Below are 27,853 nucleotides of genomic sequence, written 5' to 3'. Positions count from 1 at the left end.
TCCAGCTGACTCCCCCAGTCCTCCATCACTCTCCCAGTGTCAGTGGCAGGGCCCCGACATCAGCAGCTGTTCCCCTTGGCTGTCCCAGCAGCCCCTCTCCAGGCTGGGCCCATCAGGCTGAAGGAGCGGGAACTCACACTACTCCATGGAGACCCAATTAAAAGGGACGGAACTCGGCAATAGAAGCAGAATCACAGGGAGATGCAGAGTTGCGGCTTTAATTGAAGATGTGTTTTTACGCTCTTGCACTCTCTCTCACTCGCTCTTCTTCAGGCCACCATTGCCACTTTACTTCTCTCTGATGAAACAGAGGGATGAAGGGAAGAGACACACAGGGGAGCTACAGTGGGGAGTTGAACACACACATATCTGTTTGTGGGAAAGGCAAAGAGCTCTGTGGTACCCGGGTTTGGGAGATGCAATCGTAAAAAGTAGCATCAGAATAGTGCAAATGGATCTGTAAGAATCACATTAGACAGCATGTAGAAGGAAAAAAAAACTTCAATTAAAACTATACATGGGTTGCTTTTCTCTTAATGCACATTTGTCTACCTCTGCAGTAGAGTTCCTTCCATGTTAATTAGTACTGTAGTTAATCCGAAATGGAAGAGACCCAAACTGTCAGGTCACATTGTAAACAATAGGACCCAACGGTAGTCTGTGGGACATTTTGAGCTGCTCTCTCTCCTAGCCAAATGTTCCCTAGGTACTAATTGGCCTAATTTACGCAGGTCTTTCTTCGAATTGCCAGTTTCTTTATAGTTTTATATATTAGCCCTGACAAGTGTCAGCAGAACTCCACATTTGCTTTACAGGGAAAGCAAAAATGAAAATAAATGACTTAACCCCTTGAATTATATTGATTAAGTAAAGACGGTAGCATTGTGAAGTCCACAGTACCTTCATGGGATATTAAACATCATTTCAAAGGAGAATAAAAGTTCAAGCACTTAGCCAGCCGCAAAGTGAGCCCAACTTCTCTCCTTTACATTATTTAAGATATGCTCCATCATTTTATCAATCTATCGATCTCCCACCAGAAAGATGAAAATGGAAAAATAATGAGACCGATGAATGCTGTGTAAAGAACATCAATGTGTGAAATGTAATTATCTGTGCTGAAAAAGTGTTGGCTGTTTTCTAAAACAAGCAGTTAATATTTTTCCCTCTCTGCATATTTTAATTACCAGATCAATCAAACTACATACAGCGGTGCTTTCACAAGAAAGTCTAAATGAAAAACAATAGATTTACTTTAAAGTCTTGGCTTCTTTTGAAGTCTAAATTAAAATTTCAGGTACCTTTAGGAGTGCCTTCTTCAGAAAAGTTGTGATATTTAATTAGTGTGTTTAGATTCTGCTGAAATTAAACTTCACAGTCCAACATAATGTGAAATGAAAACTACAGGATACAGACTTCTGCAGGGGAACAGACAAACAGAATTAAAATCTCTTCAACACCACATGGGAGGACCTCGTCTTCTGACAGCAGCCCATGTTCTGTATGTGACTACACTGCAACTGGTTTGATCTCTAGCTGTGTATCTGTGGTAGCTGTAAGAAGATTTGCTCTCCGTCTCTGACTGCATCTGCGTCTGTGACTGACTGGGTCTTGGGCTCAGTGGCTATGTAGCACTGACTTTGGTCCTGAAATCACAGCCTCACGTCGCGGAATTGGCGGAGCAGCTCCCCTGTTCTGCCTTTTCTTCCTCACATGGGGTTTTCCTGGTTGTACAAGTGCTGACGTTTATTTCTCCTGGCATGTCCTCGCCGGAACAGAGCCACCGATTTCACACATTTTTATTGGCTAATTCGACTGTGCACTTGCCAGCAGCGGAGAGGGAGCCAGCTAGGATTCAGAACATCCCAAGAACACAACTGCTTTACTCTGCTTTGCTCTCAGACTGGGATCCCTTGGGGAGCCTAACGCCTGTCTCATAACAAGTCAGTTGACCATTTCAGGCTGGAGCTGGGGCTGGAGTTAGGTGTCTCAGAGACTGCCTGTTAGATGAGAGGAGAGAGTTACTGTGGTTCTTTCAAAGATTGCCTGTTTATCAAGGGGTGAGTAAAGGAGTCTGAGGAGTGGCTGTTAAGGTGGTGGGAGGTTTACAGAGAGTGGATGTATGGGCAGTCGGATGCCCAATAACAGCAGCACATCACCGTCGTCAAACATGGCTAACATTTGCACAGCAGCATTACTCAGATATGAAGTCTCTTGGCTCAGAGGTTAGTGCTGTCAGGACTGTGGAAATTAAACCTAGCACCGCAGAGCACAATGTGCTAAAACTCATCAATTCCACATGGCTAGAGAGGCAAGTGCCTATTTATAACATCACGCCTCTCTCTCTTTACCTGGTGTGCATCCCTATATCTAAACACGCTCCCATAATGATGAATGTCTCCAACTGGGATGTGTAGACAGGGCATCCGTCAGTACAGGAAAACAAACACACTGAAACACAACCACATCCCAACGCATCCTCACACACAACCCTGAGACGTGTAATGAGACTAACGCTGGGGGTCTGATGGAGGATGAGGGATTCCAGCCCAAACACAACCCAGTCAAAACATCAGTCAAGAAGGATGAGACAAGTCTGGAACAGTCATATAGCTTTGTGTATTCACTCTGGGTTTAATCTTCTGTGACATGTCCCGACTCCCTTGTCTCTGTGTATGGACTTCAAATTAGCAGAGCAGCAGCACTAATTGTGACCAGTGTCAAAGGCAGCAGCAGAGAGAGAAGACGGTTCCGCAGGACAGACTGCATGGATGAACTGGGCTGAGGGACATTATGTTATTATGTCTAACCCAAGAACCTCTGGTAAATAAATGTGATTTGACTGAATAACGTGTTCTCTTGCTCTACCAGCTACTGTAATGTAGCTATACTAATGATGTTAATAAAAAATCAAAGAGACAAAACAAATACAGTACAGTATGTCCTTAATGGGAGCACTATTGCTGCCTCTGGTGGGGGGCCTTAAATGTGAGCTCCTATTGGTGCAGAGAACCCCACACTCTTCCCAATGTAGATGACACAAGTGATAAACCAGGAGACAGGGAGAGAGAGAAAGAAAGAGAGGGGGGAGAGAGATAGCAAGAGGGAGAGAGGGAGAGAGAGAGAGCTAGAGAGTGAGAGTGTCACTGGTTTACATGGCCCCTGCAGTCCATTAGATTCCCAACAATAGGTTGGAGGTGTGGTGTGTGCTGTTCATACCTAATGGCCTGGAGTTCCTGTATGGGCCTAGGCTGACTGGCTCAATGAGCCTGAGACAGACAGCAGACAGAGACAGCATTAGAACCACCTCAGCAGCTCAGCACACAGGCATGACAATAGACATGGTTGAGAGGGATAGATCCAGCAACACAGAGTTGGAGTGAGTCAGATCCAGAGATATCTCGTATCTCACAGCTACATCTTAATGCAGATGTTCTGGAGATATGTGAATGTGGAATTTTAGTGAGGAGAGTTTCTAGGTATCAAATTGTGCTGTACTGTACTTAGTGACAGCTTCAACACTGTTCCAAACCTCACCTTTACAGACAACTGCATTGAGATGAGGACTCTACGAACGAATCCAAACCCATCAACCCATGATACCCATCTGATCAGCCTATATGCCCCTAATAACCAACCAATTTAGTCCATAATGAAGATCTGTCTTCATTGAGTCGTTAAAGCGGGAGCATCACCACTGTATTTCACAAACGGCACAGTCCCTCATCTATGAAAGTGCCATAGGGCCCCACTGACAATTAGACAAGGAAAAGCTTTATGACCGTTAGACTCACCGCCGCGGTGCTCTTGCCACCAGCAGGACAGCCAGGAGCTTTTTTGTGCAGAAAAGTAATTATGAAGCCTCTCGTAATGACAAGGAGGAAACCAGTGTCATAACACACACCGCCTTTTATCACAGTGCCATAATGAACCATCATTCTTTACTCTTTGATTCATTCCACTATTCATAACATATTTAGACCTTCAAGACAAATTATAATTTCCTTCAGGAATTAATCAAAAACAGGAAGGACTGGTGTCCTCTCGATGGATGATCAAAGACTGTATCTACCTAGCTAGCGGCAATGCTGCCTGCTCTGCTCTGTATGGGTTCAGGCTCTGGGCTCAGGGTTCATGGCAGGTCTGCAACAGGGGACTGATAGACTGGTGTCTCTGCAGGACATTAGTTTCATATCAGCTGATACATTCAGTACTTCCGAAGTCTACCGTGATTGGAAAGCATTGAAATGTACATACATAGCATGATTATTAATGGAGCTTGAATTAAAACCACATCTACACTGAACAAAAATATAAACTTAACATGTAGTGTTGGTCCCACGTTTTGTGAGCCGAAAATAAAAGATCTCCACATTTTTCCATACGCACAAAAAGCTTATTTCTCTAAAATGTTGTGCACAAATTTGTTTACATCCCTGTTAGTGAGCATTTCTCCTTTGCCAAGATAATCCATCCACCTAACATGTGTGGCTTATCAAGAAGCTGACAGCAGGAATGCTGACTGCAGGCATGTCAACCAGACCTGTTGCCAGAGAATTGAATGTTCATTGCTCTACCATAAGTGGCCTCCAACGCCGTTTTAGAGAATTTGGCATTACATCCAACCAGCCTCACAACCGCAGACTACGAGTAACCAAGCCAGCCCAGGACCTCCACATCCGGCTTCTTCACCTGCGGGATCGTCTGAGACCAGCCACCCGGACAGCTGATGAAACTGTGGGTTTGCACAACCAAATAATTTCTGCACAGAAACCATCTCAGGGAAGCTCATCTGCATACTCGTCGTCCTCATCAGGGTCTTGACCTGACTGCAGTTCGGCCTCGTAACTGACTTTAGTGGGAAAATGTGCACAGAGATACCACGACGAGATCCTGATGCCCATTGTCGTGCCATTCATCTGCCGTCATCACCTCATGTTTCAGCATGATAATGCACGGCCCCATGTCGCAAGGACCTGTACACAATTGCTGGAAGCTGAACATGTCCCAGTTCTTCCATGGCCTGCATACTCAGACATGTCACCCATTGAGCATGTTTGGGATGCTCTGGATCGACATGTCCGACAGCATGTTCCAGTTCCCGCCAATATCCAGAAACTTCGCATAGCCATTGAAGAGGAGTGGGACAACATTCCACAATCAACAGCCTCATCAATTATATTTGTAGATGTGTAATGCTGCATGAGACAAATAGTGGGCACACCATTTGCACACTGATTTTCTTACCGTGGAATGCAGGGTTTGGTCTTCGCCAGGCATAAATGGGACCCATGTCATCCAAAAAGTTATACCTTTGAATCATCTGTCCATATAACATTCTTCCAAGAGTCTAGATGTGCTTCCAGGTGCTGGGCAATGTGCTTCCAGGTGCTGGGCAAACTTGAGTCAACTTTTTGGATGACATGGGTCGCAAACACTGCATTCCACAGTAAGAACCTCATACCAACAGTCAAGCATGGTGATAACATTAGTAGTGTGATGGTTTGAGGATGCTTTGCTGCCTCAGGACCTGGACGACATGCCTTAATAGAAGGATTCATGAATTCTGTTCTGTATCAGATAATTCTACAGGAGAAGGGCAGGCTATCTGTCTGTGAGCTGAAGTGCAGCTGGGTCATGCAACAAGACAATAATCCAAAACACACAATCAAGTCTACATGGCTAAAAATCTAAATGGCTACAAAGCAACAAATGTAAAGTTTTGGAATGGTCTCGTCAAAGTCCAGACCTAATCCCAATTGAGATGTTGTGGCAGGACTTAAAACAGGCAGTTCATGCTTGAAAGCCCATTAATGTTGCTGAGTTAAAGCAGTTCTGTATGCAAGAGTGGGCCAAAATTCCTCCACAGCGATGTGAAACTGTTCAACAACTATAGGAAGCATTTGGTTGCAGTCTTTGCAGCCAATTTTGGCACAAGTTATTGAGTGTAAGGGGGCAAGTACTTTCTCACACAGGGGAATTGGGTGTTGCGTAACTTTGTTAATTAATTAAATAAAAACTCAGGTTCCCTTTATTTAATACTAGGTTTTGGATGACGATCTGATAACATTTAGTATCAAGCATATGCAAAAATAGAGAAAATCACTGTATCTGCTATTGACTTAAAGAGATGTAGGATTATCTCCTTTCTGTAAATGTAATTTACTACTAGAGCATGAATAACATCACCACAACCTCAGGGGAAGAGATGGCACAGTTAGAATCAAAGACAGGTGTCCACCATCCAACCCCAACCCCCAGTCAGCAGTGTGTTAAAAGCTGTTTGATGGTTTGGATGTCTAGTCAGCTCCATTGTACCTTTCTGGCTGATAATGAGGGCCAATAATGATTCCCGAGCTCGAGGGGTTAATGGCATGTAACCGGCAGAGCCACTAATTACACGTTACAAACTATTTATCAGATTCTCCATCTGCGCAACTCAAGCACCACAGCTCTCATTGTGCACGCTAAATTACTCCTCGGATTATCATTGTAAAGCAAGTTTCCGTAATTAGGAGCCCGGGATGCTGTTTTCTTTTTCTGAGTAGGCTGCCGAACGACATCAAGTGAAGAGGGGGAAAATTAAATGACTGGTTCATTTTGGCCTGACATCCCAATACAGAGCCAGTATCTACTATATATGGCATCTACAGTATCTAGCTGTATGAAGATGAATCTAGCCACACAGGAATCCACAGCCAACAGATTCCAGAATTCCGTCACAGTTTTTTGTTGAGAATATGAGACCTCAGGGGGATTTACACTCTAGAATGAGAGAGAGGTATAAATTGCCTCTTGGATCCTTGGTGGAGTCTGCAATACCGTACAGTCAGATTGCAATGGAAGGTTGTGTGAAAGTTGTGTGAACAGTGGAAGGTTGTGTGAAAGTTGTGTGAAAGTTGTGTGAACAGTGGAAGGTTGTGTGAAAGTTGTGTGAACAGTGGAAGGTTGTGTGAAAGTCGTGTGAACAGTGGAAGGTTGTGTTAAAGTCGTGTGAACAGTGGAAGGTTGTGTGAAAGTTGTGTGAACAGTGGAAGGTTGTGTGAAAGTTGTGTGAACAGCGTGTGGAGCAGAGAGGCTCAGTCTCAGTCCAAAAGGCCTCTCTCTCCTGACATCGGTTATTTGAGAAATAACTGTCATATCCCCCAGCCCCAAAGGTGTGCCGGAGACCATGGAGACACGTACCATCTCATCTGTCACTGCAGTACATTTTATTAAAATTACCTTCATTATAAGACAGTGTTCATTATAAAAACCAAAAACGCTGGTCTCCCAGGGCCCAGTGGATTAATAAGGACAGTGATGTATTTTAAGCTGTAAACTCCTCACTGTCCTTAATCTCCTTCCCACTTCACAAGGCCAAATTAACACCTCTCCCCAGCTCTGACGGGACCTCATTAGCAAACTTCCAGGGAAGGAAAGAGAAGAGGAATGAAAAAGAAGGAGAAGAAGGAGGGACGCGACCAATGACAGCCACCAGCTCTGGGATTAACCCTTTGTGGTACTTCAGCGCTGTAGAAACTAGGTCGTTGTCGACGTGTTTCTAATCAGTCGCCTGGTTAGCGATAATTAGAAGTCAGGATCGGACGAGGGAAGAGAGAAAAAGTGGGAGGGGTACATTGAAATGAAACAGAAAAGAAAGAGAACCTGTCATGTCGCAAACACTTCAAAGGCAGAGACTTCTCTTTTAAAAGTGGCATGATGAGGATCCAAATACCAAGAGGGATTCCTCCGAGCCTCAGTGTGTGTTTGTGTGCCTCTCATATAGACACACACACACACACTTCTGGCTCAAACTCCACCTTTACGGTACAGCTGTAGGGGAGTTTCAGTGTATCCCAAAACACACAGCCAAACAAGCTCCTGCAACTACACCTCCTCCTTACTGTATTTCACCCCTGAAGCAGCAGGTATAACTCCCACAGCTTTACTCTAAGACCTGGCTGACTACTGTGGGTAAAGTTCACAAGCCTCCGCAAGCTGTTTGACATTAAGCAGGAAGGTCAAAATGTACCAGAAAACACAAGGGGTTTCATTCATTTATGATTATGCATAGTGAGATTGATTGCATGTACATTAGTATATTTTACTTTTCAAATCTGTGTTCTATACATATGGAAGTTTGATAAGAGAGATCCAAAGTAACAGTGAAGACCTTGCATCCTTCAAGACCGATACCTCTGGAGAAAACGTTAATATTATATTTAATTATCAGTCATCTACTTTATTTACTTTCTAAACATCTATATTCCCTGTTGTCAAACATCAATAGTGCTCAAATGAATCCCCTAGCTTAATGTTTGCAGTGGTAGAAAAAGTACTCAATTGTCTTACTTGAGTAAAAGTAAAGATAGCTTAATAGAAAAGGACTCAAGTAAGTCACCCAATAAAATTCTACTTAAGTATATTCTAAACCAGATCATTTCAGACTTACTCAAGTATCAAAAGTAAATGTAATTGCTAAAATATACTTAACTATTAAAAGTAAAATAAGAAATAATTTCAAATTCCTTATATTAAGCAAACCAGACAGCACCGTTTTCTTGTTTTTTTAAAATGGACCGATAGCGAGGGGCACGCTCCAAAACTCACATTGTTTAGTGAATCCGCCAGATCAGAGGCAGTAAGGATGACCAGAGATGTTCTCTTGACAAGTGTGTGAATTTTGGGTGTCAGGGAAAATGTATGGAGTAAAAAGTACATCATTTTCTTTAGGAATGTAGTGAAGTAAAAGTAACTTGTCAAAAATATAAATAGTAAAGTACAGATACCCCCAAAAAGTACTTTCGTAATACTTTCAAATATTTTTACTGCATGTTTGCACAACAAAGATATGGCAGGGCCCTTTTGATAGTTTTGTGTCTGTGCCTTTGAGGTCACAGCCATTCAATTGGCCTTGACATCAACCTTACATAGCAGCAGCATTGAATACAATAACTCCAGCCAAAACAGACTGCTGCTTTGGCCTAGCTATTTACAAAACTTTTTTTTAAAACAAGTAGACTATGATAATAAATGAGAACCAAACAATCCATGGAGTTATCATATTTAGTGATCCAGCTTTCAGGTTACCTTTCAAAATGGTGAGTTGAGGAGAGAGAGGGAGACTGGAAACATTATTTGCAGTATCATTTCAATATGCCTCTACTTTGTGTACCATAAGGCAGCTCACAAATGTGATTTATGCCCTTGGTTTAATGGCTAGAGCAGAGCCTTGTTAGGTATCAGATGACTTTTTCAATGTGGCAGCGTCAGAGAGGGCACTAAGAATGCACAATCCCAACAGGAAATGAGGGCTTGTCTCAGCCAAGATAATATGAGCAATCAGCTACAGTATCTGATCATCTAATGGCACCTACTCCACTTTGACAGAAAAGGGATCAGTCAATAAGCATAACATGAAAACTGGGTCCTCCTTACACTTGGCCATGAATTTCTATCCTGCTACCCTATCATCCATCCTTACAGTGCTTTGTGTCAGAATGTAATTGGTAAAGTGTCTGTAAATCATGTCAAAGTCCCCCTGGCAAAACATAGGCAAGGAGGTGTCAACTCACCTGGGCTTGGAAACTCTTGAGGACAGGAGCCACCATCTCCCGCACTTCCTGAATACAGATAAGCAGAACCAAGGTTTACCATTTTGGAGACAGTAGAAGCTCCATCTAACTAGGGACCAATTGCCCTGTTGAGAACAGGGGAAGACTTCTACTGCACCTTGTATTATAATTTGTCTCAATGGTATTGAATATACTAACTTATGGACAACTTTAAGATGAGGAAGACTGTCAAATGCTGTTTGATCCCAGATGTATTTTCCTTTAGCCAAATTTCAGTAGAAGAAGCAACGTCCCTGGTTTGGATTGATTTGCGAGGGAGGGAGGTGGAGGAGGAAGGGGGGGTTAAAAGTGGGGAGTGTAAGTGGGGATTTCCTGCTTGTATTAGCTCAGACTCCAGCTTCTCCCTTCCTCCTGGCTTTCAGTGAGCCCCAGGTAGAGGGATTGGGCTGCCTGTGTGGACAACCTGATCCTGCCATCTGCACCTGTATTATACTGACAAGATTACAGCATACTCTCCCACACTCTCAACCAGGGATAGGGGCTCTGCAGTCTGACTCTGGGAGATCCTAGGAACCCTGGCTGTGACCCTAGTGGTACTGCAGATACACTGGCCTTAAACAACACCTAACTATAAACCACATATTTTAATTTAAATGTTAACATACCTGGAGAAGGGGGGTTGGGGTAATAAGACGGACTTGTCCCAAGCATTGTGCGCAAATTATATGCACTAAAGCGGATTATAAAATTAACTAAATCATTCCAGGCACAAAGGTAAGCGGGGCTCAAACACTGAGCAAGTCAGTCTGCCTAGTGGAGCAGAGACGAACAGAATGACACACAGAACTCATAGCAGGGTAGGGAGCAGACAAGGGGTAGGAGGTAGGGAGGAGGCAAGGGGTAGGAGGTAGGGAGGAGGCAAGGGGTAGGAGGTAGGGAGGAGGCAAGGGGTAGGAGGTAGGGAGGAGGCAAGGGGTAGGAGGTAGGGAGGAGGCAAGGGTAGGAGGTAGGGAGGAGGCAAGGGGTAGGAGGTAGGGAGGAGGCAAGGGGTAGGAGGCAGGGAGGAGGCAAGGGGTAGGAGGTAGGGAGGAGGCAAGGGGTAGGAGGAGGCAAGGGGTAGGAGGCAGGGAGGAGGCAAGGGGTAGGAGGCAGGGAGGAGGCAAGGGGGAGGTAGGAGGAGGCAAGGGGGGAGGAGGAGGCAAGGGGTAGGGAGGCAGGGAGGAGGCAAGGGGGGGTAGGAGGCAGGGAGGAGGCAAGGGGTAGGAGGTAGGGAGGAGGCAGGGAGGAGGCAAGGGGTAGGAGGAGGCAAGGGGTAGGAGGCAGGAGGAGGGGGGTAGGAGGCAGGGAGGAGGCAAGGGGTAGGAGGCAGGGAGGAGGCAAGGGGTAGGAGGCAGGGAGGAGGCAAGGGGTAGGAGGCAGGGGGGAGGAGGCAGGGGGTAGGAGGCAGGAGGAGGCAGGGGTAGGAGGCAAGGGGGAGGGGGCAGGGGGCAGGGGGGGGCAGGAGGGAGGGAGGAGGCAGGGGTAGGAGGTAGGGAGGAGGCAGGAGAGGCAGGGGGAGGAGGCAGGGAGGGGTAGGAGGCAGGAGTGGGTAGGGAGGAGGCAGGAGGTAGGAGGTAGGGAGGAGGCAGGGTGGAGGAGTAGGAGGAAGGAGGCAGGGAGGGAGGAGGCAGGGGTAGTGGGTAGGGGAGGAGGCAGGGGGGGGTAGGAGGTGGGAGAAGGCAAGGGGTAGGAGGTAGGGGGAGGAGGCAAGGGGAGGAGGTAGGAGGAGGAGGCAAGGGGGTAGGAGGCAGGGAGGAGGCAAGGGGTAGGGAGGAGGCAGGGAGGAGGCAAGGGGTAGGAGGCAGGGAGGAGGCAGGGAGGAGGCAGGGGAGGAGGTAGGGAGGAGGCAGGGGTAGGGGCAGGAGGCAGGGGTAGGAGGCAGTGGGGGAGGAGGCAGGGGGAGGAGGCAGGGAGGGGTAGGAGGCAGGAGGAGGCAAGGGGGTAGGAGGCAGGGAGGAGGCAGGGGGCAGGAGGCAGGGAGGAGGCAAGGAGGCAGGAGGCAGGCAAGGGGTAGGAGGCAGGGAGGGGAGGAGGCAGGAGGGGGAGGAGGCAGGGAGAGGAGGTAGGGAAGGGGCGGGGGGGAGGAGGTCAAGGGGTAGGAGGCAGGGAGGAGGCAAGGGGTAGGAGGTAGGGAGGAGGCAAGGGGTAGGAGGCAGGGAGGAGGCAGGGGGTAGGAGGCAGGGAGGAGGCAAGGGGTAGGAGGCAGGGAGGAGGCAGGGGGTAGGAGGCAGGGAGGAGGCAGGGGGTAGGAGGCAGGGAGGAGGCAAGGGGTAGGAGGCAGGGGGCAGGAGGCAGGGGGTAGGAGGTAGGGAGGAGGCAGGGTGTAGGAGGTAGGGAGGAGGCAGGAGACAGGGAGGAGGCAGGGTGTAGTGGGTAGGGAGGAGGCAGGAGGTAGGAGGTAGGGAGGAGGCAGGGGTAAGGAGGTAGGAAGGAGGCAGGGAGGGAGGAGGCAGGGTGTAGTGGGTAGGGAGGAGGCAGGGGGTAGGAGAAGGCAGGGTGTAGTGGGTAGGGAGGAGGCAGGGGGTATGAGGTAGGGAGGAGGCAGGGGGTAGGGAGGAGGCAGGGGGTAGGGAGGAGGCAGGGGGTAGGGAGGAGGCAGGGGGTAGGAGAAGGCAGGGTGTAGTGGGTAGGGAGGAGGCAGGAGGTAGGAGGTAGGGAGGAGGCAGGGTGTAGGAGGTAGGAAGGAGGCAGGGGTTAGGAAGGAGGCAGGGGGTAGGAGGTAGGAAGGAGGCAGGGGGTAGGAGGTAGGAAGGAGGCAGGAGGTAGGGAGGAGGCAGGGGGTGGGCAGGGAGGAGGAGGTAGGAGGGGAGGAGGCAGGGGGTAGGAGGTAGGGAGGAGGCAGGGGGCAGGAGGTAGGGAGGAGGCAGGGGGTAGGAGGTAGGGAGGAGGCAGGGGGTAGGAGGTAGGGAGGAGGCAGGGTGTAGGAGGTAGGGAGGAGGCAGGAGACAGGGAGGAGGCAGGGTGTAGTGGGTAGGGAGGAGGCAGGAGGTAGGGAGGAGGCAGGGTGTAGGAGGTAGGAAGGAGGCAGGGAGGGTGTAGTGGGTAGGGAGGAGGCAGGGGGTAGGAGAAGGCAGGGTGTAGTGGGTAGGGAGGAGGCAGGGTGTAGGAGGTAGGGAGGAGGCAGGGTGTAGGGAGGAGGCAGGGGTGTAGTGGGTAGGGAGGAGGCAGGGTGTAGTGGGTAGGAAGGAGGCAGGAGGTAGGGAGGAGGCAGGGGGTAGGAGGTAGGGAGGAGGCAGGGGGTAGGAGGTAGGGAGGATGCAGGGAGGAGGCAGGGTGTAGGAGATAGGGAGGAGGCAGGGAGGAGGCAGGGTGTTGTGTGTAGGAAGGAGGCAGGGAGGAGGCAGGGTGTAGGAGGTGGAAGAAGGCAGGGTGTTGTGGGTAGGAAGGAGGCAGGGTGTAGTGTGTAGGGAGGAGGCAGGCGGTAGGAGGCAGGGAGGAGGCAGGGTGTAGGAGGTGGAAGAAGGCAGGGTGTTGTGGGTAGGAAGGAGGCAGGGTGTAGGAGGTAGGGAGGAGGCAGGGTGTAGGAGGTAGGGAGGAGGCAGGGTGTTGTGGGTAGGAAGGAGGCAGGGTGTAGGAGGTAGGGAGGAGGCAGGGTGTAGGAGGTAGGGAGGAGGCAGGGTGTAGGAGGTAGGGAGGAGCCAGGGTGTAGGAGGTAGGGAGGAGCCAGGGTGTAGGAGGCAGGGAGGAGGCAGGGTGTAGGAGGTAGGGAGGAGGCAGGGTGTAGGAGGTAGGGAGGAGGCAGGGTGTAGGAGGTAGGGAGGAGGCAGGGTGTAGGAGGTAGGGAGGAGGCAGGGTGTAGGAGGTAGGGAGGAGCCAGGGTGTAGGAGGTAGGGAGGAGCCAGGGTGTAGGAGGTAGGGAGGAGCCAGGGTGTAGGAGGTAGGGAGGAGCCAGGGTGTAGGAGGTAGGGAGGAGCCAGGGTGTAGGAGGTAGGGAGGAGCCAGGGTGTAGGAGGTAGGGAGGAGCCAGGGTGTAGGAGGTAGGGAGTAGGCAGGGTGTAGTGGGTAGGGAGGAGGCAGGGTGTAGTGGGTAGGGAGGAGGCAGGGTGTAGTGGGTAGGGAGGAGGCAGGGTGTAGGAGGTAGGGGGCACTAACCTCTGAGACATTTCTCTTGAACTCCCGGCTCAGCTCCACCAGGTGCTTGTGCGAGTGCTCGCTCTCTTCCTGCCGCCCTGCCAGCTCAGACGCTACTGAGTTTAACTCCCTCTATAAACACAAAAAAAAGAGGGAGAGAGGAAGAGCAGCAGAGAGCGTGTGCGAGAGAGAGAGCGAGAGAGCGAGAGAGAGACCACTTAGAGAGGCTGCCAACAGTAATACAGTGCAGCTTAGAGTGTACATAAATAAAAATACAGTGCTGAATATTAACTATGTAATCCTTCATGATCTTATAGCGGTAATACTTACTGCAAGCCCTGGCCCATAAATAATTAAGCCAAAATAAATCCAATGCCTACAGTAGCAGAAGGCATTTTAGATAATCAGTATTTGAAATAATCAATACGCTTGCAACGGCCATGGAACTCCAGTGAGAGGAAGAGAGAAAGAGAGAGAGAGAAAGAGAGAGAGAAAGAGAGAGGAGAGAGAAAGAGAGAGGAGAGAGAAAGAGAGAGGAGAGAGAAAGAGAGAGGAGAGAGAAAGAAAGAGGAGAGAGAAAGAAAGAGGAGAGAGAAAGAGAGAGGAGAGAGAAAGAGAGGAGAGAGAAAGAGAGAGGAGAGAGAAAGAGAGAGGAGAGAAGAGAGAGAAAGAGAGAGAGGAGAGATAAAGAGAGAGAAGAGAGAGAAAGAGAGAGAGGAGAGAGAAAGAGAGAGAAGAGAGAGAAAGAGGAGAGAGAAAGAGAGAGGCGAGAGAAAGAAAGAGGAGAGAGAAAGAGAGGAGAGAGAAAGAGAGGAGAGAGAAAGAGAGGAGAGAGAAAGAGAGAGGAGAGAGAAAGAGAGGAGAGAGAAAGAGAGAGGAGAGAGAAAGAGAGGAGAGAGAAAGAGAGAGGAGAGAGAGAAAGAATAAACAAGGCAAGCAGAGTCACGTGTGAAGGAACCAATAACCTGACCATCAACCTTATAAACAAATATAGGGCTTCCTGGAGAAATTAAGAGCTGATTTTAAGCCTAGACAAGACACAATTCAACACACAACATAATTTATTTTTCCATGATTAACAGAGATCACATTGAAGCCTCTATTTCATTAAAATCTCTCTTTCACATCTTTGCATTGATTTCAGGTGGATTTTAATAACAGAAATATACTGCTGGTATCTTATCTAGACCCAGTGCTAATAACCCACATTTTCCTATTAGTGTCACAATTGCCTAAATCACAATTAATCTGTCTAAATCCTTCAATACCTGGTGATGCAGTACTTGCTAAAACTCCACCCTATCAACATCCACTGTACAATTCCCAGCAATCGGTGTACACAGCCACTCCTCAGACCCATGCATTTATAGCCTCACCACACCACTTGGCATTCACAAATCCAACAGCATCCATTGACTTATCATCCAATTTCCAACTCTTTCTGCAAACCAACAAAACACATCTAAAATCTTGCTCCAGTACTCGTCTCCACTGACAACGTTTGTCCCTTTGAAATCCCATCTCTTTTCCTGTCCTCTTGGACTGGTTTTATTTGATGGTCTTCCCTTGTATCTGCTGGGATATAATATAAAAACTGGAGTGAGGGATTCAATTAACACAGTGAATTTATATATGACGCTGGACAATGAAATTGACTGTGTTTTAATTCATCTCCAGTCTTACTTAAAAACAATTTAATAAATTATCACGAGCCAAGAGAGAGAAAACCTAGGGACAAAACTCTAGTTCCATATTTGAAAAATGTAACTGATTCCACTTATTCCCAGTGAAAGAATTTTAACCCTTCAGTTTCATCAGATCTCAATGTAAATAGATTACTGTACTGGTCCTTGAAAAAGAGGCCACCTTTCTCTCTCCAAAACCAGAATGCTCCCATTGATGAGTTTTATTTGATCTCCCTTGGGGACAGTTGTGCCTTCTTAAGAGATGGGTCCTTTGCCTAAGGACTTTCTCCAAGAGTCAGAATGGATTATACTTCCCTTTGCTTATCCCATTCTCATGCATCTCAGATTGTACATCATGATGTTGATGGCAAAACCACACATTTCATGGAGGCATCATTTTTTTAAAGTAAAGCAAATCACATTGATGCCTCATTTCAGTCAAATTCAACACAATTGTTGGTTGCTTCTTCACATGAAGAGTCCAATAACATATGTATTTAAATTGTAATTATGTGCAGTGCTTAATTTGGGCACTTCTCATTTTTGGGGAATTGGTTCCCGGCTCCTCTATAAAACTAAGTAGCCTATTGCAGACCCAGACGCACACACACAGAAGAAAAAGAATGTTGAGCAAAGCAGAATGCATTGAATGGAGAATGGGCATTCATTTCCTGATTCCACTTTGTTCAAGTTTATTTGCCAGTAGTCTGTGACTCCGTGTGTGACAGTAGGCTGTTCAAGATTGCGCAAATGTGTCATGAATACACATGATGCACTATTCCAAGTTGTCAAATGAAGGTTGAGGTCATGAAAAGTAATTAAATGAGTTTCATAATTTGTGTTAATATAATTAATGAAGTCACACTTTTAAAATATGATCAATCACTTAATCTACATATCAGCCATTATCGGAATGACTCTTCAGTGCCTGCCAGTGTGTGCAGCGTGTGTGCCAGTGTGTGCCGCGTGTGTGCCAGTGTGTGCCGCGTGTGTGCCAGTGTGTGCCAGTGTGTGCGCCAGTGTGTGCCGCGTGTGTGCCGCGTGTGTGCCAGTGTGTGCCAGTGTGTGCCAGTGTGTGCCAGTGTGTGCCAGTGTGTGCCGCGTGTGTGCCAGTGTATGCCGCGTGTGTGCCAGTGCATGCTGCGTGTGTGCCAGTGCATGCTGCGTGTGTGCCAGTGCATGCTGCGTGTGTGCCAGTGCATGCTGCGTGTGTGCCAGTGCATGCTGCGTGTGTGCCAGTGCGAGTGGGCCGTTGCCCGAGAAGAGAGAGCCCGACATTTCAGCAGCACGTATAAAACAATGACAGACAACAGACTAACTAGATAGCCAATCCAAAACATAACTTGTAGCAGTTATCGAGCTAGTTAACTATAGCTAAGCATTAATGTCTTTGTCGCCTTTCCACGTGCACCGTTGGAAAGCTGGGATTCCCCAGGTTACAGGAGACCACAACCCTACAGATCGTCTCTCACCCCCAACAGAGGAGGAGAGATCTAGGGGTCTGAAGATGTGGGGGTTTTATGACCCCTCACGCCCAGGGTAAATCTTAGGCCACAGACAACATCCCTTTGTCCTCTCACTATGGAGAACCAGCCTCAGAACATTAAACATGCAATAAAGGGACTTTGGAACAATGGTTTCTGTCAGCCACGATGGTGGTCATGACGATAGATGGAATATGAAAATGTATGTCATTTTTGTTTTGTTATTAAAGGTTAATAGATGACGTTATTAAGGAAACATTGTAACTGTAAAAGTTTTACTAGGATATGCTTGTTGTTTATACATTGTTTTTGGTAAAGATGAAATGTGAAGTTAGTTGTCTAAAATTGGATTTGAGTACAAATCTAGACCTTGCCTCTTAACTTGGTACGCCCAGAGAATTGCCCTAAAGGCGGTTACGTCCACTTCTGACCAGAGGGTATAAGACGTGAGGGAAGAATTAACATATCAGACTAAGTGACCCAAGCTGCAGCCGAGGTCTAAAAAGTCAACGAACCCAAAACACAAGCCAAGGTTGAAGACAAAGAAATCTTTTTCTACCCATGCTACTGATGAGTTCTAATGTTCTGATGTTTCTAAGCGGGTGAATTCAAGCCGGACCACCTAACCTCCACTCTCTATCGAATCGTGGTATCTACACTGTTTCATTCCTACGCTGTGAGCTCTGAGCTACAGAGCTGTCTGTCCTCAGAAGACCCCTCCCAGAGCAAGGGCGAGGAATCAGACCAAAAGGACACTGACATCGTGAGGACGACCAGAGAGTTGCGTGGGAGAAGTGCGTCATTGAGAAGCCTAAACGACCCACGCGGAGCTTCCCATCTGAGAACTCCCACACGTAATTACATCATTATATTCTGACCCATAAGAGCGGCAGTTTGGGGCAAGGCTAGGGTTAAAATAAGCCTAGCTGACAAATGCACCCAAATGTATATTTCTCTCGTGTACTTTCTTTTTCTCTCTCTTTTAAATCCCCATTTTGGGTGACACGCGCCATAGTGTGTTGGCCCGTTATACTAAGTTCTAATCAATAGCCTAGAATGTGTTTTGTGTATGTATATCTTTTATCATCATTTTAGCTTTCTAGTAAATAAATACTCAACTAAGACTGGTGTGGTACAAACTCATTGGTGAGACCCGGGTCCGTGCAGATTCCCGGATTATGCGACGTTCAGAATGAGACTGTAGAGGAAACTGATTCATTAGCGACTGTTGTAAAATCGATGTTCTGATATTCTTTTGAGTTCATTTGGGAAATAGAAACTCAATAAAACAATTTTTCCCATGGTGCCCCAGGTTAACTTCTTGCGTCGAGCCATCCCGGATCCGGGATCGTGAATACAGCCTCAAGCTCATTACCATAACGCAACGTTAACTATTCATGAAAATCGCAAATGAAATTAATCTATTTGCTCTCAAGCTTAGCCTTTTGTTAACAACACTGTCATCTCAGGTTTTCAAAATATGCTTCTCAACCATAGCAAACTAGCATTTAGCATTAGCATTTAGCGTTAGCATTAGCAGGCAACATTTTCACAAAAACCAGCAAAAACATTCAATAAATCATTTACCTTTGAAGAACTTCTGAGGTTTTCAATGAGGAGACTCAGATAGCAAATGTTCAGTTTTCCTGAAAGATTAGTTGTGCAGGAGAAATCGGTCCGTTTTCTGCGTCATGTTTGGCTACCAAAAAAAAATGAAAATTCATTCATCCAAACGCCAAACTTTCTTCCACATTAACTCCATAATATCGACTGAAACATGGTAAACGTTGTTTAGAATCAATCCTCAAGGTGTTTTTCACATATCTCTTCATGATATATCATTCCTGGAAGTCTCCTCTCTGTCTCAATCACATGGATGAATGCGAGCAGCTTGGAGATTACGCAACAATTTCAACAAAGGACACCGGGCGGACCCCTGGTAAATGTAGTCTCTTATGGCCAATCTTCCAATGATATGCCTACAAATACGTCACAATGCTGCAGACAACTTGGAGAAACGATAGAAAGGGCAGGCTAATTCGTGGCGCTTTCACAGCCATATAAGGAGACAATGTAAAACAGAGCCTCAAATCCTGCTCATTTCCTGTTTGAAGTTGCATCTTGGTTTCGCCTGTAAGATCAGTTCTGGGGCACCCACAGATAATATCCTTGAAGTTTTGAAAACGTCAGAGTGTTTTCTTTCCAAAGCTGGCAATTATATGCATAGTCCAGCATCTTTTTGTGACAAAATATTGCGCTTAAAACGGGCACGTTTTTTTATCCAATAATGAAATAGCGCCCCCCTAGCTTCAACTGGTTAATGAGTTAATAATTGCTTGATTCAGTTAATCACGCAATTAGAAACCTTTAATCATTCGATGAGCAACAGTCGTCACATTAACTAATACAACGTTACGACACCTCTATAAAACAGTAGCCATGTAATGTTAAACATCTACCCTGAAACATGAATATTTGAGCCTTAAACATAAACATGTCTAATTAGATACCTTGCTTTGAAGTAGCCTACCTTATCCATTTGATTCCTGATTTATTGAATGAGGGAATCCTTTTATAAAGACAAAAGTATTTGGTTGTAATATTGCAATAAATGTATATCAAAAGGTGGCAACCATCCTCCAGAATAGCTACTGGGTGTGCAGGCTTTTGTTCAAGCCCTGGTCTAACCACATTGTAGACTAAACAACAGCTACTCAACAGGACCTTGATAATCAGACTAGGTTGTTTCAGGGCTGGATGCCAAGCCTGCACACCCAGGAGCTGTCCAGGTGGAGGGTTGACCACATGTTAACAATATGTGACTAATAGTGCAGTTCTACTTTGTGGGCGGTTAAGTGCCTTGATCAAGAGCACAATGGCAGGACATGGTAGGCCTGTATGGGATCAGACACAGCAGCCTTCCAGGGTCAATAATGGTTACTTTTTCATGTAGGCTATAATAAGTCATGAAAATGTGGTTAAGTCATGGAGAAGTTATGGAAAATGTGTAGGAACCCACAACTGTGAATAATCAGTAGGTCTCTATAGTAGAGGTCGACCGATTCAATGGAATGGCCAATTAATTAGGGCAGATTTCAAGTTTTCATAACAATCGGAAATCTGTATTTTTGGATGCCAATTTTTTTACATTTTATATACCTTTATTTAACTAGGCAAGTCAGTTAAGAACACATTTTCAATTTTCAATGACAGCCTAGGAACGGTGGGTTAACTGCCTCGTTCAGGGGCAGAACGACAGATTTTCACCTTGTCAGCTCGGGGGATCCAATCTTGCAACCTTACAGTTAACTAGACCAACGCAATAACGACCTGCCTCTCTCTCATTGCAGAGACTGCCTGTTACCTTGGCTTACTGCATTCGCGTAAGTTGCTAGCTAGCATTAAACTTATCTTATGAAAAAAACAATCAATCATAATCACTAGTTAACTACACATGGATGATGATATTACTAGATATTATCTAGCGTGTCCTGCGTTGCATATAATCTGACTGAGCATACAAGAACACAAGTATCTAAATATCTGACTGAGCGGTGCGGTAGGCAGAAGCAGGCGCGTAAACATTCATTCAAACAGCACTTTCGTGTGTTTTGCCAGCAGCTATTCGTTGTGCGTCAAGCATTGCGCTGTTTATGACTCCAAGCCTATCAACCCCCGAGATGACGCTGGTGTAACAGAAGTGAAATGGCTAGCTAGTTAGCGCGGGCTAATATCGTTTCAAACGTCACTCGCTCCGAGCCTTCTAGTAGTTGTTCCCCTTGCTCTGCATGGGTAACGCTGCTTCGATGGTGGCTGTTGTCGTTGTGTTCCTGGTTCGAGCCCAGAGAGGAGCGAGGAGAGGGATGGAAGCGATACGGTTACACTGGCAATACGAAAGTGCCTATAAGAACATCTAATAGTCAAAGGTTAATGAAATACAAATGGTATAGAGGGAAATAGTCCTATAATTATAGTAACTATAATAACTACAACCTAAAACTTCTTACCTGGGAATATTGAAGACTCATGTTAAAAGGAACCACCAGCTTTCATATGTTCTCATGTTCTGAGCAAGGAACTGAAACGTTAGCTTTCTTACATGGCACATATTGCACTTTTACTTTCTTCTCCAACACTTTGTTTTTACATTATTTAACCAAATTTAACATGTTTCATTATTTATTTGAGGCTAAATTGATTTTATTGATGTATTACATTAAGTTAAATAACTGTTCATTCAGTATTGTAATTGTCATTATTACAAATAAATAAATAAATAAAAAGAAGTAAAAAGTAAAAAAAAATGTAAAATAAGATAAAAAAAAAAATTTAAAAAAAATTTAAAAAAAAAAAAAAATTAAAAAAAATCGGCCGATTAATCCGTATGGGCTTTTGTTTGTCCTCCAATAATCGGTATCGGTTTTGAAAAATCATAAAATCGATCGACCTCTACTCTATAGCAAATTATTGTTTGTGAATTCCGGTGAACATAGTCTACTCCATGTGTATGGACCAACTTGGACAAAGATAGCTCCTGCACATATTTCATCCCAAGTCAAGCACTGGTTATGTGGGTAAAGTGTAATTGGAGTGTATAGTTCAGTGTTTGCAGTATATCCTCAAAGTCTCCACCAAGTTCATTAGTTGCAAAAGTGAAAACATGAGTCTAGTGTTGGGCAAGGAATGTAAAATGTATAAACCTATCAAATGGCATCATAACATGCCACTTATTTTTATTGTATGTTAAATATACCATGGATTTCAGTTTCCATTCAATTGTGAGTAGCTCAACCTGTTAGGTAAGTGTAACTGGCTGTAAGGGAGTCAGACGCAGGAGAGCAGAAGTTGGGTAGCCAAAGGAGCCTTTTATTTCGGCGAACAAACACACGGCACTAAGAACACTAAATACAATATGGGTTGACATAACCCAGCGCAAACCAGTCTAGCGTGCACATACACGAAACAAACAATTCCACACACAGACATGGGGGGAACAGAGGGTTATATAGACGTCTAATACTGAGGGAATTGAAACCAGGTGTGTAGGAAAACAAGACAAGACAAATAGAAAAATGAAAGGTGGATCGGCGATGGCTAGAAAGCCAGTGACGTCGACCACCGAACGCCGCCTGAACAAGGAGAGGAACCGACTTCGGCGGAAGTCGTGACACAACCAACGAGACAAGTGAATACATCTATATGAGTAAAACAACAATAGCTGAAAAGGCTGGGCAATAGCACATCAAATAAAACCTGGTGTCTGCCTACGTTCTTGAAGGGAACTGAAGCAGAACATTGTTTCCCTGTTTGGTTTTCTTGAAGAGACGGATGATGGAGCAACTGTACAACACAGTGTACTTGAAGTCTCTTGAACTAAAATATTTTACACCTCACTAATCAAAGCTGATCCATTTCACCTTGAGTTATGGGTAACTGAGGTCTGATAAGATTCACTTATCTCCATGAATCCGCAAGGAGAGTCCAAAAAAAACACACATCTAGAGCTACTATACTCTGGATGACTTGCATTGAAAATAGGGGGAGTAAACAAGTTTGATTCCCTGTGCAAAGAAGAATTTCCCAGGAATCGTTTGACAAGTTTTTTTTTTAAAGGCGATCGGGACCGAATTTTCAGTGTGTAGCAGTCAGGTCAATACCGAGCTCCTGTCATTAAGCCTCTGCCAGTCAAACATCCGGACGTAATTGATGAGTTTCCCCGAGGGAGGTCAGAGCTATCACTGGGGTGGGGGTAGGAGGAAGAGGGGGGTAGTTGAAGGAGGAGAGGGGGTAAGGGGGATGCTGAGCAGGGCCGGTCCAGAGGGAGGGTGTGCCCAGGCCTGGTCCTGCGGAGGACAGTATCTGTGGAGGAGCTGACGACAGTCTCTGTGGAGGAGAAGTCACATGTCCTGACAAAGTCAGTCACACAGCATTAGGTGGGTCAGGTATTTAAGCTTGTGTGTTGTGTTGCTGAAAAGACTACAGGGAGTAGTCCTTTTAGACTCCACGGAGGGACATGAAAAACAAAACAAGCAAAATGGAGGATAATAGTGATAAGAAAGCAGTGGAGAGATCTTGATATAAGGAACATCATATTTTTGGTACTACAATGTATCGACAATGCTACGAAATAAATCACCATTGGACCATTACAAACATTGATGTTAGCAAGTAGTAATAATATTAATGCTTATTAAAGCTTCTAAGTCCATCAATCCTACAACATATCCATTGACGTTCGTCTGTAAAAACATTCAATACATAAAAGACATACAAAATCAGTAGTGTGTGAGAAGCATGTATAAAATGTTTTCTGTAAAAATGTGAAGCTACTATATTGTAAAACAGTATATTTGAAATTGATTCCTTAAACCTACCCCTCTCAATTACATCTGTGGCCATAAGCTGTTTCTTGGCCTTCCACCAAGACACAGCATGGTGGGAAAAACTACCAAGACACTGCAATAGAATGTAGACTCACAGGCACACACTATTGTATGCAGCGGGCTTGGACAGCACAAATGAAGGGGGAAATAGGGCGAGGAAGACAGGGGAAAATGCAGATGGGTATTATTTTTCTTTTTGCATCTCATCTAATTGCAATCATAGGCAAATGTCTGAAAGTGTGACAGCATCAGCAGAATTGCTGCTGAGAGCACAGAATCTTTGTCTAAAAATAATCAGACATTCTGTGTGCTGCTGTTAGTTATAATGGTAATCGATGCTGGAGGCTTTGAATTCCATCAATTTATAGATCCACTCTGTTCTGCCTGGTGACTGTGGAGCCTCACAACCCCCACCGCATACGCACACCAAGAGACACAAACACACATTGCATGCAAGCTCACACACAAAAGAGCACACACACACACACTGGTCGTAGCAAGGCAGCACTGGAGCAAGTGTGTGATTAAGATAAGTCTAGTTTCCTTTTATACATTCCTTATCCCCTCCTATTCTCTGTAGGGCACAAGATTGTCCATAGCCGTCTAAGATTGGCCCCGCATCTCAGACGTCACATTTGAGTGGGATCGATCTATAAATCAAATCACCACAATCAATGGCCCCGATCGCTGCAGTCTAGTCTGGCCTCAACGTTATTACTGGCACCCCCCAGCCGCTGAGGGGTGGAGAAAAAGAAAAAGAAGGCTGGGGAGGGAGAGGGGTTCAGGGCAGGCAGGGCCTCGGCTGGCTGGCTGGCTTCTGTCCATATACAGGATGAGCCCTTATCTGGCCTCTCTCCCTGGGCTGACCGACCGACTGACAGGCAAGCAGCTCTCTACATCTCTACACAACTGTCTACTATAATACCTCCCTGTTCATTCAGCTACTCTCATTTCCACTACTCCACTCTCCACTGTGTTCAAACCATACAGTGATTGGTATCAGAGTGTCCACTATGCAGCAGTAGTACAGTGATTGGTACCAGTGTTCACTGTGCAGTAGTACAGTACATAGGAAGTAGAAAGTGGTGGTGTTGAATAGTTTGTGTAGGCTGAAAATCACATTTAAATTTTGACACCTTTCTAAACCCTGGACTAGTAAGCCTGATAAATCATCCCAAATAATTAATCCCCAGTCAGTCAGGCTGTCTTTAAACAGCAAGCTAAATCTCACAAAGGGGATGAGAGGCGCGTGAGCGTTACAACCATCAGCAAAAGGTGTGACTGGTGTTGTCAGACATTGTTCGTCATAGCCAGCTTCATTTAGGGAGTTTTAGAGCCTGATGCACCAAAGCACATCGTCCCGTCAACGCTTCTCTTTTTAAACACGTGCGCACGCAAGCAGGCACGTGCACACGCACACACAACCATTGATAAGAAAGGGTAACACATTACCATTATGGTATTTTTCAGTTGAGACAGCACCTTAAACATTTTTTACTAATAAAAACTACAGCCTAACATAGCCCTTCCATTGAATCTAGAATCCTAGTGATGTCTTTAAATGTCCTCCAATTAGAACCTTCAAACTGCCATCTATGGGTGAACATTCTAATTGAACGGCCAATTAGAAGAGCTTATTTAACATCATTATGCTAGGCCCATTGTTCTCCTCATCTCCAAGTCTGTGGTTACAATCAGGATGTCTATTGTCATACTGTAATACATGGCCACTGACTGATTAGACCTCCCTGGATTCATTAGCAAGCTAGGGGGGTTGAAACCTGAGTGAAAACATAACCTCAACAGGTCTGGTAAAATGGAGACTGGATGTAAATGATAAAGATTTGACTGTATATAAAAGTGGTCCAACGTGGTGGTGATGACTTTATTTGTAGAGCTTTATCGTGTGTTGTCTTATTCTCATGCTGAAATTAATGCTTGGTTTCTGAGAGAGAATCGTCCATCACAGTCCATTCGTAGTTGTGAAAGGCAAAGGAACTGTAGAGCATCACTCTTAATAAATAAGAAATATATATACACACACACACACACACAGTACCCGTCAAAAGTTTGGAAACACCTACTCATTCCAGGATTTTTGTTTATTTTCACTATTTTCTACACTGTAGAATAATAGTGAAGATCTCAAAACTATAAAATAACAGATACGGAATCATGAAGTAACCCAAAAAAAAAAAAGTGTTAAACGTGGCCACCCTTTTTCTTGATGATAGCTTTGCACATTTTTTTGGCATTCTCTCAACCAGCTTCATGAGGTAGTCACCTGGAATGCATTACAATTAACCAGTGTGCCTTGTTAAAAGTTAATTTGTGGAATTTATTTCCTTCTTAATGCATTTGAGCTAATCAGTTGTGTTGTGATAAGGTAGGGATGGTATACAGAAGATAGTCCTATTTGGTAAAAGACCAAGTCCATAGTGAGGCAAGAACAGCTCAAATAAGCAAAGAGAAATGACAATCCATCATTACTTTAAGACATGAAGGTCAGTCAATCTGGAAAATGTCAAGTGCAATGTCAAGTGCAGTCGCAAAAACCATCAAGCGCTATGATGAAACTGGCTCTCGTGAGGACCGCCACAGGAAAGGAAGACCCAGGATTTCTGCTGCAGAGGATAACCTCATAAGAGTTACCAGCCTCAGAAACTGCAGCCCAAATAAATGCTTCACAGAGTTCAAGTAACAGACATCTCAACATCAACTGTTCAGAGGAGATTGAGTGCATCAGGCCTTCATGGTCAAACTGCTGCAAAGAAACCACTACTAAAAGGACACCAATAAGAATATGAGACTTGCTTGGGCCAAGGAACACGAGTAATGGACATTAGACAGGTGGAAATCTGTCCTTTGGTCTGAATTTGAGATGTTGGGTTCCAACAACTGTGTCTTTGTGAGACGCAGAGTAGGTGAATAGATGATCTCCGCATGTGTGGTTCCCACAGTGAAGCATGGAGGTGGAGGTGTGATGGTGCTTTACTGGTGACACAGTCAGTGATTTATTTAGAATTCAAGGCACACTTACCCAGCATGGCTACCACAGCAATACACCATCACATCTGGTTTGTGCTTAGTGGGACTATTATTTGTTTTTCCCAAGAGGACAATGACCGAACACACCTCCAGGCTGTGTAAGGGATATTTGACCAAGAAGGAGAGTGATGGAGATCTGCATCAGATGACCTGGCCTCGACAATCACCCAACCTCAACCCAAATGAGATGGTTTGGGGTGAGTTGGACCGCAGAGTGAAGGAAAGGTGCTCAGCATATGTGGGAACTCCTTCAAGACTGTTGGAAAAGCATTCCAGGTGAAGCAGATTGAGAGAATGCCAAGAGTGTGCAAAGATGTTATTAAGGCATCTCAAATCTCAAATATTAAATATATTTTGATTCGTTTAACAGTTTTTTGGTTACTACATGATTCCATAAGTGTTACTTCATAGTTTTGATGTCTTCACTATTATTCTACAATGTAGAAATTAGGGGAAAAAATTATGAAAAACGCTTGAATGAGTAGGAGTGTCCAAACTTTTGACTGGTACTGTATATATACAGGTGAAGTCAGAGGTTTACATACACCTTAGCCAAATAAATTTTAACTCAGTTTTTCACAATTCCTGACATTTAATCCTGGTAAAAAGTACCTGTCTTAGGTCAGTTAGGATCACCACTTTATTTTAAGAATGTGAAATGTCAGAATAATAGTAGATAGATGTCACGCCTTGGTCTTAGTATTTTGTGTTTTCTTTAATTATTTGGTCAGGCCAGGGTGTGACATGGGTTTATGTTGTTGTATTTCGTATTGGGGTTTTTGTATAATTGGGATTGCGGCTGAGTAGGGGTGTTGTATGGGCTTGGCTGCCTGAGGCAGTTCTCAATCAGAGTCAGGTGATTCTCGTTGTCTCTGATTGGGAACCGTATTTAGGTAGCCTGAGTTTCGCTTTGTATTTCGTGGGTGATTGTTCCTGTCTCTGTGTAGTTTCACCAGATAGGCTGTAATTAGGTTTCACGTTCCGTTTGTTGTTTTCGTATTTGTATAGTTATTTCATGTGTCACTTTGTTCATTAAAGTCATGAGTAACCACCACGCTGCATTTCGGTCCGACTCTCTTTCTACAAACGAAGAACGCCGTTACAATAGAATTATTTATTTAAACTTGTATTTATTTCATCACATTCCCAGTGGGTCAGAAGTTTACGTACACTCAATTAGTATTTGGTAGCATTACCTTTAAATTGTTTAACTTGGGTCAAACATGTCGGGTAGCCTTCCACAAGCTTGGGTGAAGTTGGGTGAAATTTGGCCCATTCCTCCTGACAGAGATGGTGTAACTGAGTCAGGTTTGTAGGCCTCCTTACTCGCACACGCTTTTTCAGTTCTGCCCACAAATTTTCCATATGATTGAGGTCAGGTCTTTGTGATGGCCACTCCAATACCTTGACTTTGTTATCCTTAACCTCTTAAAGCTAGGGGACAAAATTTTCACTTTTGGATAAATAGCGTGCCCAATTTCAACTTCCTGCGAATCATGCCAAGAATATAATAATATAATAATAATAATAAGATATGCATAGTATTCATATATTTGGATAGAAAACACTCTGAAGTTTCTAAAACT

At 45.0% G+C, this 27,853-nt stretch overlaps 1 protein-coding gene across 2 annotated transcripts in view; it reads right to left on the bottom strand.

Moving 5' to 3' along the window:
• Nucleotides 1-27,853, bottom strand: part of LOC118393082 (homeobox protein cut-like 2) — a 133,055-nt gene that overhangs the window by 68,350 nt on the left and 36,852 nt on the right. For both annotated transcript variants that reach the window (XM_052461405.1, XM_052461406.1), the window contains exons 2-3: nt 13,689-13,799; nt 9,558-9,605 (exon numbers count right to left, since the gene is read on the bottom strand). In XM_052461405.1, the coding sequence (XP_052317365.1) occupies nt 9,558-9,605; nt 13,689-13,799 (159 nt within the window). The remainder of the gene's footprint in view (nt 1-9,557; nt 9,606-13,688; nt 13,800-27,853) is intronic.

The sequence above is a fragment of the Oncorhynchus keta genome, chromosome 14 (genome assembly GCF_023373465.1).
Source record: "Oncorhynchus keta strain PuntledgeMale-10-30-2019 chromosome 14, Oket_V2, whole genome shotgun sequence".
Taxonomy (NCBI): Eukaryota; Metazoa; Chordata; class Actinopteri; order Salmoniformes; family Salmonidae; genus Oncorhynchus; species Oncorhynchus keta.
The sequence above is the reverse complement of the archived record's forward strand: the minus strand, read 5'-3'. Positions and strand labels throughout refer to the sequence as shown.